This window comes from Chelonia mydas, chromosome 21 (assembly GCF_015237465.2).
Source record: "Chelonia mydas isolate rCheMyd1 chromosome 21, rCheMyd1.pri.v2, whole genome shotgun sequence".
Taxonomy (NCBI): Eukaryota; Metazoa; Chordata; order Testudines; family Cheloniidae; genus Chelonia; species Chelonia mydas.
Window position 1 is genome coordinate 811,196 of NC_051261.2, and position 16,974 is coordinate 828,169.

General features: G+C 47.3%; 2 protein-coding genes across 13 annotated transcripts in view; both read left to right on the top strand.

Moving 5' to 3' along the window:
* Window positions 1-1,818: 1,818 nt before the first annotated feature.
* On the top strand, window positions 1,819-7,298 carry SIKE1 (suppressor of IKBKE 1). 8 transcript variants are annotated; one of them, XM_037885402.2, is made up of 7 exons: window positions 1,827-1,973; window positions 2,675-2,841; window positions 2,927-3,032; window positions 3,817-3,959; window positions 4,369-4,482; window positions 4,609-4,670; window positions 5,151-7,298. In XM_037885402.2, the coding sequence occupies exons 2-7, from the start codon at window positions 2,683-2,685 to the stop codon at window positions 5,227-5,229; spliced, it is 663 nt and encodes a 220-aa protein (XP_037741330.1). In that variant the 5' UTR covers window positions 1,827-1,973; window positions 2,675-2,682; the 3' UTR covers window positions 5,230-7,298. The 8 variants fall into 8 exon arrangements, with proteins under 8 accessions (XP_037741335.1, XP_037741330.1, XP_037741334.1 ...); XM_037885406.2 differs by having other exon boundaries at window positions 5,172-7,298; XM_037885404.1 differs by lacking the exon at window positions 1,827-1,973 and adding an exon at window positions 2,022-2,192.
* Window positions 7,299-8,731: 1,433 nt separating this feature from the next.
* CSDE1 (cold shock domain containing E1) overlaps window positions 8,732-16,974 on the top strand; it is a 53,993-nt gene continuing 45,750 nt past the window's right edge. For 2 of the 5 annotated variants that reach the window (XM_037885401.1, XM_043533330.1), the window contains exons 1-2: window positions 9,051-9,205; window positions 15,080-15,471. The gene's annotated coding sequence lies outside the window, so the exon portion shown is untranslated. Of the gene's footprint in view, window positions 9,409-15,079; window positions 15,472-16,974 lie in introns of all 5 variants that reach the window. The other 3 variants (XM_027822084.3, XM_043533328.1, XM_043533329.1) reach the window with 3 other exon arrangements.

Consider the following 16,974-nt stretch of genomic DNA (forward strand, 5'->3'; position numbering starts at 1 on the left):
GCACGCTGGGGAGGGGAACGGGTCTCCAGTATAATCCCCGGGCACTCTGGGGAGGGGAACGGGTCTCCAGTATAATCCCCGGGCACGCTGGGGACGGGAACGGGTCTCCAGTATAATCCCCGGGCACGCTGGGGACGGGAACGGGTCTCCAGTATAATCCCCGGGCACTCTGGGGAGGGGAACGGGTCTCCCGTATAATCCCCGGGCACTCTGGGGAGGGGAACGGGTCTCCAGTATAATCCCCGGGCACTCTGGGGAGGGGAACGGGTCTCCCGTATAATCCCCAGGCACGCTGGGGAGAGGAATGGGTCTCCCGTATAATCCCCGGGCACGCTGGGGAGGGGAATGGGTCTCCCGTATAATCCCCGGGCACGCTGGGGAGGGGAATGGGTCTCCAATATAATCCCCGGGCACGCTGGAGAGAGGAATGGGTCTCCCGTATAATCCCCGGGCACGCTGGAGAGGGGAATGGGTCTCCCGTATAATCCCCGGGCACGCTGGAGAGAGGAACGGGTCTCCAGTATAATCCCCGGGCACGCTGGGGAGGGGAATGGGTCTCCAGTATAATCCCCGGGCACGCTGGAGAGAGGAATGGGTCTCCCATATAATCCCCGGGCACGCTGGGGAGGGGAACGGGTCTCCAGTATAATCCCCGGGCACTCTGGGGAGAGGAACGGGTCTCCCGTATAATCCCCGGGCACGCTGGGGAGAGGAATGGGTCTCCCGTATAATCCCCGGGCACTCTGGGGAGAGGAACGGGTCTCCAGTATAATCCCCGGGCACGCTGGGGAGAGGAACGGGTCTCCAGTATAATCCCCGGGCACGCTGGGGAGGGGAATGGGTCTCCCGTATAATCCCCGGGCACGCTGGGGAGAGGAATGGGTCTCCCGTATAATCCCCGGGCACGCTGGGGAGGGGAATGGGTCTCCCATATAATCCCCGGGAACGCTGGAGAGAGGAATGAGTCTCCAGTATAATCCCCGGGCACGCTGGGGACAGGAATGGGTCTCCAGTATAATCCCCGGGCACGCTGGGGAGAGGAATGGGTCTCCCGTATAATCCCCGGGCACGCTGGGGAGGGGAATGGGTCTCCAGTATAATCCCCGGGCACGCTGGGGACAGGAATGGGTCTCCAGTATAATCCCCGGGCACGCTGGGGAGAGGAATGGGTCTCCCGTATAATCCCCGGGCACGCTGGGGAGGGGAATGAGTCTCCAGTATAATCCCCGGGCACGCTGGGGAGGGGAATGAGTCTCCAGTATAATCCCCGGGCACGCTGGGGACAGGAATGGGTCTCCAGTATAATCCCCGGGCACGCTGGGGACAGGAATGGGTCTCCCGTATAATCCCCGGGCACGCTGGGGAGGGGAATGAGTCTCCAGTATAATCCCCGGGCACGCTGGGGAGAGGAACGGGTCTCCCCTATAATCCCCGGGCACGCTGGGGAGAGGAACGGGTCTCCCGTATAATCCCCAACCCGCCCCTCATCGCCAGCCCCGCAGTCTGCCCGCCGGGTTCGGACCTGCCCCGTCGCCAGCGGTCCCTGGGAACAGGTTCCAGGCCAGCGAAGGTCTCCGGCGCCGCTGGGCCATGGAGACAGCCCGCCGGGCGCAGCCGATGGATGCCGGCTGGGCAGGCCCCGCGCGGGCCGAGGAGACCGGCACGCACCGCCTGGCTGGACAGCGCGGCCTGGGGGTAGGGCTGGGGTCCGAGGGTGGGATCGGGGTCAGAGGTCAAGGGTTATCATGGGGGACCCCGCCCACACGGACCCTCCGCTGCACCAATGACTCCGGCGTGACCCTGAGCGAAGGCTGGGGAGAGATCTGCCCATGCGCTCTTGCGCTCAAGCCAGGGAGGATACTACGCATGCTCAGGTGCCCGTTGCTCGGGGGTGCCAAGACCCGTCCTGGGGGGATACCGCGCATGCGCTGTCCCCCGGGACCGGGCGGGACGCGGAAGCGGCGGCGGAGGAGGTGAGTGTCCAAGGGCTGCCCCGCCCCCATGGCCAGGCCGCCCTACGGCTGTGGGAGGGGCCTAAGCGGCGCCCATCACTGCGGCCTCGGGCAGCCACCCGAGTCCTTCTGCGGTCCCGCGCGGCGGGGAAGCGACTGCGAGGGCCCGGCCGCAGCCCCTGGCGCCGCCTGAGCGCCCTGCGGCCGGGATTGGCTCTGGTCCCGCTCGCCTGGGGGCAGGTGTAGCCGCGCTGCGCGGGGGGTTGCGCTGGGGGGGTAGCCGCGCTCGGCGGGGGGGGGGGTTGCGCTGGGGGGGTAGCCGCGCTCGGCGGGGGGGGGGGTTGCGCTGGGGGGGTAGCTGCGCTCGGCGGGGTGGGGGGTAGGTTCCTAACCCTCTAGCATTGTCCTGGAGTCTCCAGGAATTAAAAGATTAATCTTTAATTAAAGATCATGTCATGTGGTGATTCCTCTGGGAACTCATCCGGTGAAAGCTGGCAGCCGCCGGGTGGCAGCGCTAGGGCAGTTCCCTCGTGTGCTGCAGGGGCGAGGGGCCAGCCGGCGGGCCGGGGGCAGATGCCCCCAGCGGCGTGTCCGCGGCATTCCTGGCTTCCCCAAACATGTCCCAGGCCAATCTCCTGTTCATTCGCCTGACGCAGGAGGGCGCATTTCCGGCACGGGAAGCAGGTGCCTGATATGTACCTACTGCCGCTGTTTGTTCCCAGTGCTCACTATGACCTGCACAATAGAGAAGATCTTAACAGATGCCAAGACCTTGCTTGAAAGGCTGAAAGACCATGATAATGCAGCAGAGTCTCTCATTGATCAGTCTACTGTCCTCCATAAACGGGTGGCAGCCATGAAGGAGATCGGAACGTCACTCTCAGAAAAGGTTAGTGCAGGAGACACCATTCTGCTATGCAAAAGAGTTTTACAAATGTTGTTATCCTTGTAAAAGTGTCCCTTTGTTTTTCAAGTACCAAGAAGATGCAGCTGATCTGAAGGACACATCTAAATACAAACCTCACATCTTGCTATCACAAGAAAACACGCAGATCAGAGACTTGCAACAGGAAAACAGAGGTTAGTAGTCTAGATCTACATGATTGCTCTTCACACTTGAATGCTTAGAACCTTTAGAATAGTAAATTGTATACCTATAAACAGCATAACTTGAAAGAGAATGCAGATGCGCTAAAATACCTAGCATCTTGTGCTTAACTGTATGTGCAAAGGTAAGGCATTGCCAACAAATATGACTTTACATTTTACCTAGTGGCTTCTTATAATTCTTAAGTGGTATAACTGAGGGAAAGTCATTATGATTTGGAACTTTCTTAACCCTGTCACTAAAGTCTCAGAAGAAAGAATCCCTTCAGTGGAGTTTCTTGATGGGGTTTTATTGTGAAGAAAGTGTGTTAAAGGTGGGAGCTTAGAAACATGCATTTTGGAAGTACCTGTAATGACTTGAGGAACAATGAAAATAAAGGCATCCATCTCCTATGAAAAGGCTATTTCTTCTCTAGAGCCTATTATATTGAATAAAATGTTTGCTGTATAAATAAAACTTCAGGGTCCTGAGGCCAGTAACTTTTCCATCATAGTGTAATATATTGGTTTATTTCTCTCTAGATTGTAATTAAGTGTGCAATTCTAGGTGGAGGGAAATTGGGTTGCTTGAAAACTCTACAGTATGTTCTTTTTAAAGTAACTTAATTGAACAGGAAGTGTGGGAGATTTTATCCACCTGCTAGGAACTTGCCTTTATTAAGTCTGTGTGTATAATGGAAGGTAACCTCATATAACTGTAGTGTGGAAGGTGCCCTTCAAAATTGTTGTTTCATGATGATTGTATTGTATATTGTAGAGTTGTGGATCTCCTTGGAGGAACATCAAGATGCTTTGGAACTTATCATGAGCAAGTACAGGAAGCAGATGTTACATTTAATAATGGGAAGAAAAGATGTGGATGCTGAGCCTGTCCTAAAAGTGCATGTTGCTCATTCTGTGGTAAGTTGGGGAGGGCGGTAATCATTATTTTACCTATTTCTGCCAAGTGTTGGGAATAAAGTCTGTACTTTAAAAACCCTGTGCTCTGCCACTATCATTTACGTTTATGCTTACTTTGTATCCTTTCCCACAAACAACTCTGCTCTGAAATATCCTTCCTGATTCCGTAAGCCATGGGACCTCCTGCACCTTCCATTCCTTCCTATAAACACTGCAACAGTAACCCAGAGTTCCAAGCCAACTTCAGCTTAATAAAATCTACATTTTAAAAAGGAAGTAATAAAATACATAAACTTCATTCAAGAAGGGACGTAGTCCTACTTGTCGCTATTGGAAAAGTATTTAGAAGATGTAAAACGGTGCCACTGTCAACTGAGCATAGTATTGTCCTGCTTCAATGTATTTGCAGGAAATTGAGAGTCACGTAGACAGAATCTGTGAGATGGGGGAAGTGATGAGAAAAGCTGTTCAGATGGATGATGATCAATTCTGTAAAATTCAGGAAAAACTAGCCCAGTTGGAGGTAAGATCTTGGTGTGGCAGTGAAGTTGGTTGTGGGATGGACCTGTTGCCTACTCATACTCACTAAGGGTAAATCTAGGTTTTGGGATATTGACTGATTCAGAGAAATCCTTTCTGCTTCATACAGGATATGACCCAGGCTGGCTTTTTAAAGGGAAATCCTAACGATCTCTTTAAATTTTGCATACAGTAAGTAAATGTTATAAAAAAAACTCACCGAATAGCAAACGACTTTAGAAAGAGACGTCTTTCTATATTTAATATTTCTGTAGCAGTCAGCAACTAGGATTTTACTTCATAAAGGCTGCTGTTTTGTATAGGATGCACTAATCCTGTTCTGAAATGCTTTTTCTATTTATGGAGAGCAGAAAGTAAGAGACAGAGGGATATCCCATCTGTGCTCACTATTTTTGTGTATTGGGCACCAAATTAAAACATTTAAAAGTGAAATAAAGAGCACAGCCCCTATGCCTCTCCATTCACCCAAGATTCTTCTGTGGTGTGTGGGGGGGTGTCTGTATGTGTAGAATTAAGAGATAGAAAAGACATCTTAGGTTATTTAGTTCCCCTCTCTGCCAGTGCAGAGATGTTCTCCACTGTACAATTTCAGTATGTTAGAGCTCTTTAGTACTGTCATTTTAATTATGAATTAGTTCATTTCTGTTTTAGCCAAAATATCGATTTTTGCAGCTTGAAAATAAAGAGCTGCGGGAGCTGTTATCCATCAGCAAAGAAACTATCGAGGTGAGGCGAGAGGAGCTGCCTGACATTGCATCTCAAGCCACACAATAACTCTCTCTCCAAACTCTTGACTTTCAAAACTCTATGGAAACCAACCACCATATAGGAAAACATTTTATCTTAGTTCTGTTTTATTACTTCATGTGTTTCCTGATATCCCTGTCTCATGTCACCCTCTAATGGCAATGGTTTGTATTGCTGCTCAGTCTTAACAGTATACAGCAGCTTAACAATGAGGTATTTATGCAGCTATACTCCTTGCAATTGTTTGTTTCCTCTCATGAAGAGTGTTTCTGGATCAGCCCCAATGGGAGACATCTAACTCTGTGGCCTGCAATTCAAATCTACTTTAGCATTCTCACTTCATCAGTGGTTATAGAGCATTTTACAAGTTGTGATTTTTTTTCTTATAGATATGAGTGAAAGCGTTTATTGGAGAAGTTTTCTTGTAAATATTAAACATCACACACTTAATTTTGCTTTAAATAACTCTCCACGCAGCATTTGGCTGGGTTAACAATGTCACTTAGCTACAGACTCTCTGCTTTTTATTGTAAACAGACCCAGAGAATGGCAGAGTTGTAATTTTGTGTGTTTTCTAGCTCTTGTGTTGGAAGGAGTGAACACACCCAAAGCCCAAAAAACTACGTAATGTTTAAAAGCATCACTCTTAATCCAGAAACGATACATTTTTAAATGCAGGCTTTCTATCCCTGTTAGCAAGTATTCAAAAGATTTATTTTCATGAATTAATACTAAACTTCTCAGTTCCAGCAAGAGTGTAGTTTTTACTTCATCCTCTTCTGAGAGTGAGGTTTTTGTTGGACACAGGTGGATGTAGGCCTTATGTTTTTGATTGGGAGAGAATTCCTTCCCTTACCCCAGGACATCTTCGGCAAGTGTGAGTTGGGTAGAGACAAGGGACTTCTGGAAAGGAAAATAATGGGAGAAAAATTCTCTCTTCTCCTTTCTTCCATCTCAGTTGAAGAATAAATGAAATAACCTAGTATGCTATTTTTCTGAATAACTCAGTGCTCTGAGACCAGACAGAATTTTTCTGTATTCCTCTCATATCTGGGAGACTTCAAGGTCATTTTTACCATAGCGCTTCAGTGTAGAGCTGCAAACAGAATAATTATTTATTATGGATCTTGCTCTTATGGTAATGTGTGCTGTGAGATTGGCGTAAATGCATTCCACCCTCATGACACTACACTGGGTTGTACAGCAGCTTGATTAAGATGTGGAGTTTAAGAAATTGGAAGCTGAGCAGCAGTTGCCTTCTCAGACAGTCACCACTGAAATCCTTACTAGGAAGAGGGGTCAAGAGGGTGCTGTTTTAATGAGTACTTCTGCTATTCCACTTTTCTAAACGTAAATGTTCACTGTAGAATGTGTGACCTTAAATGTATTGTTGTCTTTGACTTATTGCTATTGGAGGGATTTCCAGAAGAGCATAAGGGTGCTCAGCTCCCATTGAAGTCACCGAGTTAGGTGCCTAATTGTTGAAAATCCAACCTTTCATCACAGCACCTGAACTTTGGTCCAAGAGCAAAATACCTCCCTGTTCTTTCACTTCCCACAATTTATCTTCCTTAGTGGAAGTGCTGAGAAATAAGTTGGCACCTTTCTCAGACTCCACCTCCTGGATGACCATACTGCAACCACCAGGACCTGGGATCCTGCGTACAGAACTTGGAATTGACAGGAAAATTGCTGCCTCTGCTGTGCTATACAAACATAGACTAATAAGTAGAAACTGGTTTGGCTGTTCCTTAGCAGCAGTTGTAGCTTTATGCCTTTAAATATGCCATCAGTGCCACTTTGTGTCAAATGAGTTCCTATAATGAGCAGATACGTGCTCAGTCTGTTTGATTCTGATTTATACTGTAAATATTCTAAGGGAGAAGATACTATAAATAAATTAGTGTTACTGTGCTGTGCTAGGATAATTCTTTCTCTCATTTGCCTGCTCTAATCAGTCAGCCAACTTGAAACAGTTTTCTTTACATCTCAGATTTATCATGTATGTATATTGGCTTCTTATTTTTCTTGAAATAAATCTCTTAAAGCACAGTCACATGGTAATACTTCATATAGATGGATATCTACCAACACTTGTAACCCCATGCAATGTAATTACTTTGACTGATTATTTAGAAGTTATAACAGAGGCAAAACAAAAATGAGTGCTCTGTGCACAGATATCCAGTTTGCATAAGAAAAGTCAGCCTCCAGAAAGAGAGAAATAGTTCCACTAATGTGGGCTTCGATTTCTATGAGAGGGTGACGTATCTCTGCAGCAATGTCTCCTGAGGAATTCCAGCCATCTGTCAGATTTGAATGCTTTTACATTGCAAGCTCTCTGGGGTACAGGATTGTATTCTTATATGTCCACATACCCTCTAGCACATGATGGGTTTTACTGTTAATACCAGGGCTGTGAATTGGTAAAATTACATATGTTTATATTGTGTGAAACCATATACTCCCCTACTGTAGCTCTGCCGTAAGAGTGAAGTGCTCTTATCGCCATTGACTCTGGAAGTTGTGTAACTGGCGGCCAACAATAGAAAAGCCCTGCTCCCCCTTCCTATCAACACAAGTTTAAACAGGGGCTATCCACATCTGAAAGACCACTGTTGCTTTCTACTTAGCACTTTAATCCATGGAGAGAAAGGATACAACCCCTTCTCCCAAAACTGTGAAATGTCTCTTTAGACAAAGTAGGGCCCAATAGAAAAAACTTGTAGAGAACAGCTATCATAAATCCTTATTTCTATTCCTAATAATTTTGTTTAGGTTTTTTTCACTTTCAGGTCTGAACATTTCTGACCCTTAAGAGAGTAACAGGACAAATCCATGCAGCAAAAGTATCTTTGGTTTCTTTAAAGAAAAGGAGTACTTGTGGCACCTTAGAGACGAACAAATTTATTTGAGCATAAGCTTTCCTGAGCTACAACTCACTTAGTTATTTCAGGCTTTTCTGTGAGCAAAGGAATCCTGCATTTTACTTGTAGTGTTGCTTCTCATGTCCTTGTTAACAATCCAGAAAAGTAGAACAGCTGTCTGTAACACAGTATGGACATTTCCAGGAATAGATCTATTGCGTGGGGCACGATCTGCACTTTAGGGTCTCATGACTGACACTGAAAAGCTATTTTGAAATAGTACTTTCATTCTGGATAGTAGAGCACGCTGTAGCTTTGTAAGTTATTGTAAATAATTTTCAAATGCTTAGAACTGAATGCTTTCAAATACAGATGTTACATAACTGCAGCTGCCTCTTCTCGAACAGCAAAACTTCACAAAGATTTCTTACTGGGGGCAAGATTGATTAACTTCTTTGCTTCATTGGAAGCCCGAATCTGGACGAGCTAATGCTTTTAAGCACTGCCGTCTAAGCCTGGTGGGGCGAGTCTTGAGCTGGTGTCAAACACACCGGCCCCGCCTGCCCACGCGTGCAGCGAGCCGCGGCGTTGTGCCGGGGGGTGTCGCTGAGCGGCCCCGGCCAGCAGGCGCTCGGTGCGGGATGCGGGCGGGGGGCCATGCCGTCCCGACGCAGCACCACCGGCGTGCCCGTGCCGGCAGCGCGCCTGGCGCTCAGCCGAGACCCGCCCCGCACGCGGAAACCCGGCTCGCCGCTCCTCGCCCTGCAGGCTGGCCCTGGGGTCCCTCGGCCGCGCGCCCGGCTGAGCGCCCGAGCAGCGGCCTGGGCACGTGGGGCCCTCGCCCGTTGGCTCCGTTTCTCGCACAAGCGCCCTCTGCCCGGGGGGCGCATGCGCACTTTCCCAGCGCGAGGGGGGAGGGGGTCCTTTTATGCGCTTGCGCGTTCCCCTCATCGAGTTCCCCGCGCGCACGCGCATTCTGCTCTAGTTGCCGGCCCCTCCCCACGGGTCTCTCGCGAGAGGCCGGGATTTATTCCTACGTGCTGTGCCGTGCTGCTCATGGCGGCGCTGGAGCGGGGGCGCTGAGCTGTTGGGGTAAGTGCGGCCCGAGGAGCGGCCCTGGGGCGCCCGCACCCGCCTCGTCGGGCCCTGTGAGCTCTGAGGGTGGCGGGAGGGGCTGGCGTGGCCTGGGAGCTCGCGTCTCCGTCGCCCCCTCCGCCCAACGGTCCCGAGCGGGCAGAGCCCCTCCCCCGCGCTTCCTGTGGGGAGGCGCGGGCAGGCCGAGGGGGCCCGGCGCGGTAAGCCGCGGCCTGCGCGGGAGCTGCTCGGGGGTCCCGCGGGTTGTGGGCCGCAGATGGGGCCTGAGCAGCAAGAACAGCGCAAATCCCAGCGTGCCGTGGGCGGCGGCCTGCCGCGGGGACTGCTGGGGGTGTAGTTCGAGCTGCGCGGGGCCGGGGGCCGGGGCCGTTTCAGCACTACGGCTCCCGGCAGCCCCCGAGCAGGGCAGCCCGCGAGCGCGGCTGGGGGATGAAGGCCTGGGCGGTGCTGCCTTGGTGGGGCCTGGGCGCGGGGAGCACGATAGCTTCCGAGGTGCCCTGTGAGGGGCCTTCCGAGGGGCTCTTGGGGATGGAGGGTGGGTCGCTGTGGGGCTGGAGCGGGGGAGAACTACGGGTCCCGGCATGCAGCGCGCAGTTAGCCCCGCCCGGGAGGGAGCCAGGCCTCTCTTCCTTTGTGTGTGGGGGAGCAGCCGCCATTTTCCTTCCCCCCCTTTGTATGCGGCGAGGGTCGCAGGCCCTGCGCCTGCTGGCTCGTCGGGGAGCCGTCATGGCCGGCGGAGCCGTGGGGTACGGCCTGCCTTCGCGGGGCTGCGGGGAGGAGCGCCCTCTCGGGCCGATGCTTTGTCATGCTTGGGCCTCCACCCCTCACCCCTTTCCGCTGAGCCTCGGCTAGCAGCCCCCGGCAGGGCAGCGCTACTTCTCTGCGCAGCACGTTCGGGGCTGAGGAGATGGGCACCACCCCAAGCCAGGACGTCCGTGGGGTTTTTCTTCCTCAGTCTTTCCCAGCAGCCACCATCTTGCTGGAAAGTAACGTGTTGGAGACGCTTGGAGGCCTGGACGGGGAGGCTGCCGCTCCCTCCAGCCTAACATGCGTCTGGATACCATGCACCAGTGCACTGTAAATGTCTGCATGAGCCACTTGGTTTGCTGCAGGCCCCAGTGGGTGCCTGGCTAATGAGACTGGTGCATCAGATTCTGTTCTTTGTCAGGAGTAATAACGTCATTCCACAAGAGACACTGGCTAGCTCTAAACCAGTTTAAAAGATAAAACTAAGTTCGCTTTAATATTTACCATTGTTTCAGTTTGAATTGTTTTTAAATACATCCATTAACTTGCATGGCCTACTAACAAATTTGTCACTTCAACATCTACCTTGATTTCTTTCCCCTCCCAGTCTCTCTCATGCTTTTAAACAATCTCAGCTTCAGAGCAATGGCATCTAACAATTGCTACTGCATTGCCCGAGTTTTGTGGATCTCCTATGGAGTCTTCTGGAGTTCTTATTTCTGTTGCCTTTAGCTGATAGAAGGTGCTTAAACAATGAACTATTTGAAGGATCTCCAAAGTAACTTTACTATAAATTAATTATTAGTATTGTCTTCAGAGCTGTGGCTTGCTAGGTAAAAATGTAACATCCAATTTCCATTAAACATGGCAGCATTGTTCTCTTGAGATATATTATAAACATATTTGAGTTAAACACGAATGGTGTTTTAACCCCATCTGTTGCGTTGTGTGAAACTACATGAGAATACATCCCAGTTTCAAAAGAATGGGTAACAGAAAATGGTTGTGGTTTAAGCTCTGCAATTTTTTGATTCTGATGAACTGAAACATGCATGTGCGGAGTACTTAACCCTCTTTTTTAAACTAATTAAAACTTGAGCGACCTTAAACTGCAAAACATGTATAGCTTTAGCTTTGTCTCTGAGTTAATCCTCTCTGCTGTAAATATACAAATGCAGAGACCAGTGTGACTTGAGGGCTGGGCAGCTGCTCTCTGTGTTTATGGCTGGGAGGAGTATTTATAGCAGCTGAGTTGAAAAGTAAAGAATTTGAGGCAGACACACATTCAGATTTTACTCAAGTTCTGTCTGACTCACCAAGCCTTTCTCAATACTGTAAGAATGGTAAACTCATCTTACATCAAACCAAAGTTTTATGAAATGAAAGTATGCTAAATTTTTCCATATCTAATTAAATTAGCCCTAGGCAGACTTGTAATTAGGATAAGAAATGTTTTGAATCACTTCATGAAAGAACTAAGTCATGTTCTTGCAGGGCTAAATAGTGTTTAATGTAGCATTAATTTAACAGTACCAATAGCGTGCTAGGCAGTTTGGATGGAAGTATTTTAATAAGGGGATCCTGACTTGTTTGCAAGGTATTCCCCCTTCCCCCAACCATCTCAGTAGGTTCTCTCCATCCTTCCCCATTTTTTTCTGTGTCAAGTCAGTATATAATCTTCATATTGAGACATGAAGCCCCATTTGCACTGATAATGCTATATGGCAACAATTGGCCCTCCTTAAGACAGCATGGTCTCTGTACATTATGGTCAAGTGGATACTGTCACTTGATTTTGGTAAAGCTTCTCAATTTACTCTCTTCTGCATCTCTCAAATAGCTTGTTTTGTTGCAGGTGTTGTGTGGGTGTAGTGAGGGGAGAAATCTTAAAAACCTAATGCTTTTTGGAAACATAGTTATAAATAACTTCAAAGTTTGGTGCACATTCTCAGCTTTTTATGACAAGCTGGATGAAGTGCAGAGCTGAGAAAGACCCACCCATGTTTCATCAAAATGTTAATTCAAATTCCCTGTTCCTGATGGAGCATTAAAGATATGGCCATAAGCTTAAACTTTTCAAGAAACATCAAAAACCAAGTGTCTTTTTTTCTGGGTTGAATCATGCAGAGAGATGCAAACTTGTACTGCTGGTGTGTTTTTAATTATGTGGAAAAGTTGCTAAGATATACTAGGACTGTGTATAACTGAAAGAAAAACTTTATTTTGAGTGCTAAGAGGTGGGGGAGGGGGGCGCTCTTCTCTAGCGCCTTACATGGGGGAAGGCGGGAACGCTAGCCACAAAACAGTGAGTCTATCCTTGTGGATCTGGCTCTGGATTTACCCATTATTTCAGGGATCCACTGAATCAGAGCTATTTGCATGGAGGCCTTGGGCCTGAGGTACTGCAGAAGCACTTTTGTATCTCCGTAGTAGCATAGTTGTGTTAAGAGTTATGGGTTGTCTTAAAAGATTCTGATGATCCAAAATTTCCCTCATGGTATGGTATTCTCAGATTACAGAGGAGGAATCTTAAATCAGCGTGGACTCAGTCAGTATTGTGCTTCACAGTGGATGATGGTTTCTCAAGTCCTGCTGGGAGAAAGGGGGAATGATGCTGCAAAGAAGGCACTCATAGGTTGAGTTGGTGTCCTCCGCCTCCAGATGATGTGGGGAATATAATAGAAATATAGTGCTGGGAGGGACCTCAAAGTCATCAAGTCTAGCCCCCTGCACTGAGGCATGACCAAGTAAACCTAGACCTTTCCTGACAGATGTTTGTCCAACCTCTGATGGGGAGTCCAGAACCTCCTAATATCTAACCTAAATCTCCCCTGCTGCAGATTAAATCCTTTATTTCTTGTCCTGCCTTCAGTGGACACGGAGAACAATTGATGACACTCCTCTTTCTAACAGCCCTTAACATATTTGCAGACTATTATCAGGTACCCCCTTATTCGTCTTTTTCTCAAGCCTGATTTTTTTACCTTTCCTCATAGGTCAGGTTTTCTAAACCTTTGATCATTTTTGTTGCTGTCCTCGGGCTCTTTCTAATTTTTCCACATCTTTCCTAACGTGTGATACCCAGAACTGGACACTGGCGCTGAGCAGAGTGTGATGATTTTCTCATCTTACTTACAACTTTTGTGTTAATACACCCCAGAATATTAGCCTTTTTTGCAGCTGCATCAACTGACGGGTCGCATTTAATTTGTGGATCCACTTTAACCTTCTGCCAATCCTTTCCAGCAGTACTACCACCAACCCAGTTATTCCTCATTTTATTGTACATTTGGTTTTTGCTTCCTAAGTGCAAATTACTTCACTGCCTTTATTGAATTTAATCTTGTTGAATTCAGTCCTATTCTCCAGTTTGTCAAGGTCCTTTTGAATTCTAATCCTGAGTTCCACAATACTTCCAACTCCTCCCACCTTGGTGTTGTCTGGAAATTTTGTAAGCGTGCTCTCCATTCCCTTATCCAAATTGTTAATGGAAAATATTAAATAATACTAGACCCAGGATTGACCCCTGTAGGATCCCACTAGATATGCCCTCCCAGTTTGACAGTGAGCCATTGATAACTTCTCAATGAGTAGTGTTTCAACCAATTGTGCAATACGTAACTTCACTGTTTTCCTGTCCAGGGAACACACTTGTACTGGCTTGTGTGCAGGATATACTTATGCCCTAAATCGTTTATCTTTCACCAAGTAGCCCAATATATTAGATGTCTGTTTCCCTTTTAAGCCCTCTGCTTGTAGAAATTGAAACAGTACATGTTCAGAAAGGATTGTAATGCCCAGTGATTACTACAGAAAGAAATAGTCTAATATTATGCTGTCATTGGCTCTAGGTGTTGCATAATGAGGTTTGGAAATGTCATAAAATGACACTTGATGGTACAACTTATCTATGTTGTCCAAGTATACAGTTTGTTCACTTACAGCAATGACTGATTCAAGGGACACCATCAGTTGCAAATCAGTTAAGTTTTATACAAAGGCAAAGTAGTTCTAGGTACTAGACCTGCACCTATATCTCCCTGACCACATTGGGTTTTTTTAAAGTTTCTGGTTGTGTCCAAGACCCATATTAACAGCAGGGAAGGCTTGTTGATTAAACTGTGAAACTGACTAAACATAAAGTGCTGTCAAATGGATCATATAAACCAGGGATTGGCAACCTTTGAGAAGTGGTGTGCTAAGTCTTCATTTATTTACTGTAATTTAAGGTTTCGCATGCCAGGGGCCAGCAGCCGGAACCCCAGACTGGCAGTGGGCTGAGCGGGGCCGGTGGCCAGGACACCGGCTGTCAGGGGCCAGGACCCCAGGATGGCAGTGGGCTGAGCTGCCCAGCCCGTTGCCGGTCTGGGGTTCCCTGCACCGGACCCTGCCAGGTGGGGTCCCAGCCAGCCGCCCCGCTCAGCCCACGGCCAGCCCGGGGTTCTGTCCATCCAGGCCGGCCGCAGGCTGAGCAGGGCCGGTGGCCAGGACCCCAGGCCAGCAGCGGGCTGAGCCGCTCAGCCTGCTACCTGTCTGGGGTTCCGGCCACCGACCTCTGCCAGGCATGGTCCTGGCCACCAGCCCTGCTCAGCCCGCTGCCAGCCTGGAGTTCCGTTCATCCAGGCAGGCAGCAGGCTGAGCTGGGCTGACAGTCGGGACCCTGGCTGGCAGCAGAGTGCCACTAAAAATCAGCTCATGTGCTGCCGGTTGCCGATCTCTGATATAAACAGTTTAGGGGAAAAGGTTCGAATTCGCATAAATGACACCTTTTGTTCACTTGGTATTGATCGAAGCAAGGTTACTGTTGCAGTGTTTTGATATGTAATAAAATTTGTTGCTTTCTTGGGAAGCATTACTACATCTGCAGAGGCCGTCATGAGTTGGAAATGTTTGTTCTCTCCCTGGTTGGAGGTGGATCCTCTTGGGTATCTAAGACCAAAAATGGGAAAACTAGAGGGCATCTATAAAAGCAGATAATCTTGCCCATCATGGGACAAACCTGCATCATTAAGGTAGTGGCAAAGTACCTGGTGGTCAGAATTTATGGTCTATAATATGTTTATCCCAAGTATACTTAGTGTGTGTTTGTGTTTTGTTTTTGTTTTTGTTTTTTTCCTTCTCCAGTATGAAGTGTAACAGAACTGAATTTACCACCTGAAACTGCTGCTTCAAGTTCAGATCAGGAAAGGAACACGCCACATTGTAACAACAAGACAAGACCAAAGAAGAGTAAACCTACACTGAAGACACAACACTTGATCTGAAACAAGAAGTTTGTGCCTACTCAACAGCTTCAAAAGAGCACGTCCCAACGCTGCTAGTAGTCTTTGTTTTCTCCAGTGCTGCACTGAAACTCCCCAGTGCAGCAGCAGTTATATTCTTTAGTAGTTTGATAGATCATTTTCCTCTCGCTGTCTTTTTTTTAATAATAGCAGTCTTCATACTTTGAAACGTGTGCTGAAACAGAAGAATCCGCGAATACTACTGAAAGTGCAATATTTGAATATCACTGCGAGGTTGGTGCATGTACTATCTATATTAAACAGTTATAAATGGTTCTGAACTAAATCCTTCAATTATTTGGCATATAACATAAAACTTAACAAATTTTCATTATTGCATAGGCTAGTGTTTGTTGGTCTCAAATGTATGAGGGTAGAATTAGTAGAACCAGATTGCTTTCCATTACTGGCCAAGTGCATACAAACTACAAGTGACATTTCCTAAAGACACTCCATAAATAGTTTTAAATGAAAGCAATCTTGTAAATGCATGCAATCATTTCTCAAAGCTTCTGCAATTTTTTCCAGGTTTCTCTTGAAATATCAGTTTACTCTAATGCTTTAAATCGTTATCTTTTTTAATAAAATTCCTATTTTTCCTCAAATACGGATATTGCTGCAGTTGATAGTCCCCACATCTGTAAACTGTAAGGTTAGATGTACAAGATGACTTCTTTTAGTAGTGGACTGCTGAGTTGGAGAGTACCTATGGGTCCAGTCTAGCAAAAAGCATCTGGCTTCTGCATTGCAAAAAAACAATCCAGGCTTCTGTAGACTAGTACAGCAATGCCAGCCTTTTTAAAATCTGGCCTCTTGTTTGGAAGCTGCCTCAAGAGCACCTTTTGTGATGGGACTCTGGATAAGTGGCCCATGTAAATTGACACAGTTACCTTGTTTGATTTTGTTATATTCAGCATTATAAAATTAAGTTGAAATAGATGTAGAAATACGTCAAGCACTTGGAAAGAACTTGTTGAATTTTCCTTGCTGTTTTCTTCCCCTACTGCATATGTTCATGTCAACCTGGGCAATGCATCTCCTATGGACTGAATTTATCTTATGGCCAATCAGGTAAAAAAAAAAAAAAAAAAAATTTCACCATTCTAGAATGTCTTAAAATTAAACCCAAACTAGCTCAAATGGTATAATGCAAAAACTTCCTTTTGAGCAAGATAAATTACAGCAAAGTCTCTTTACCTTGTTAGTTGAGGTTTTTTTGAACGTAGTTTTTAATTTTTTTGCATATTTGTAACACTTAAATACCTCTAGTTCCAAGATATCTGGCATTTACTGGCAGTTCTACTTCAGAAGCATGCAGAGGCCATTTTTCAAATGGATTGAATAAAACTTGGGGCCCTCTTATCAATGTGAGGTGTCTGCCACCATCGCTATAGCTCTTCCAGAGTAGGTTAATTGCTTCACCCATACTGTTGCTGAACTATTTTCAGTTTGAAAATCATTTCATTCCCTTCCCCCAACCATTTCCTCACTACTGACCATTTGCAGGACACCAGCTCCTCTTTTTTAAAATAAATTTTAGTGTTGATGGCTGTTAAAGCAAATCCATAGGGAGTACTTAAAGGTGTTGCGTTCCCTTGATGCTGTCTGCCTTACAGAGGGAGGTGCCCTAGGGGCTGCACCACTTTGAAGGTGGGTATCCCAAAGACTGAAATTCTGGTCTGGTTTAGGCTTATGGCAGAAGGCTCTGCTACAGTGTAGAACTGATGAGGGCATTCT

Excerpts from the sequence above, each read along its gene's own strand:
- SIKE1 (XM_037885402.2), top strand. The coding sequence starts at position 2,683 with ATGACCTGCACAATAGAGAAGATCTTAACAGATGCCAAGACCTTGCTT. Across the intron at positions 2,842-2,926 it reads GAACGTCACTCTCAGAAAAG|TACCAAGAAGATGCAGCTGA; the intron begins GTTAGTGCAGGA and ends TTGTTTTTCAAG. Across the intron at positions 3,960-4,368 it reads TGCATGTTGCTCATTCTGTG|GAAATTGAGAGTCACGTAGA; the intron begins GTAAGTTGGGGA and ends ATGTATTTGCAG.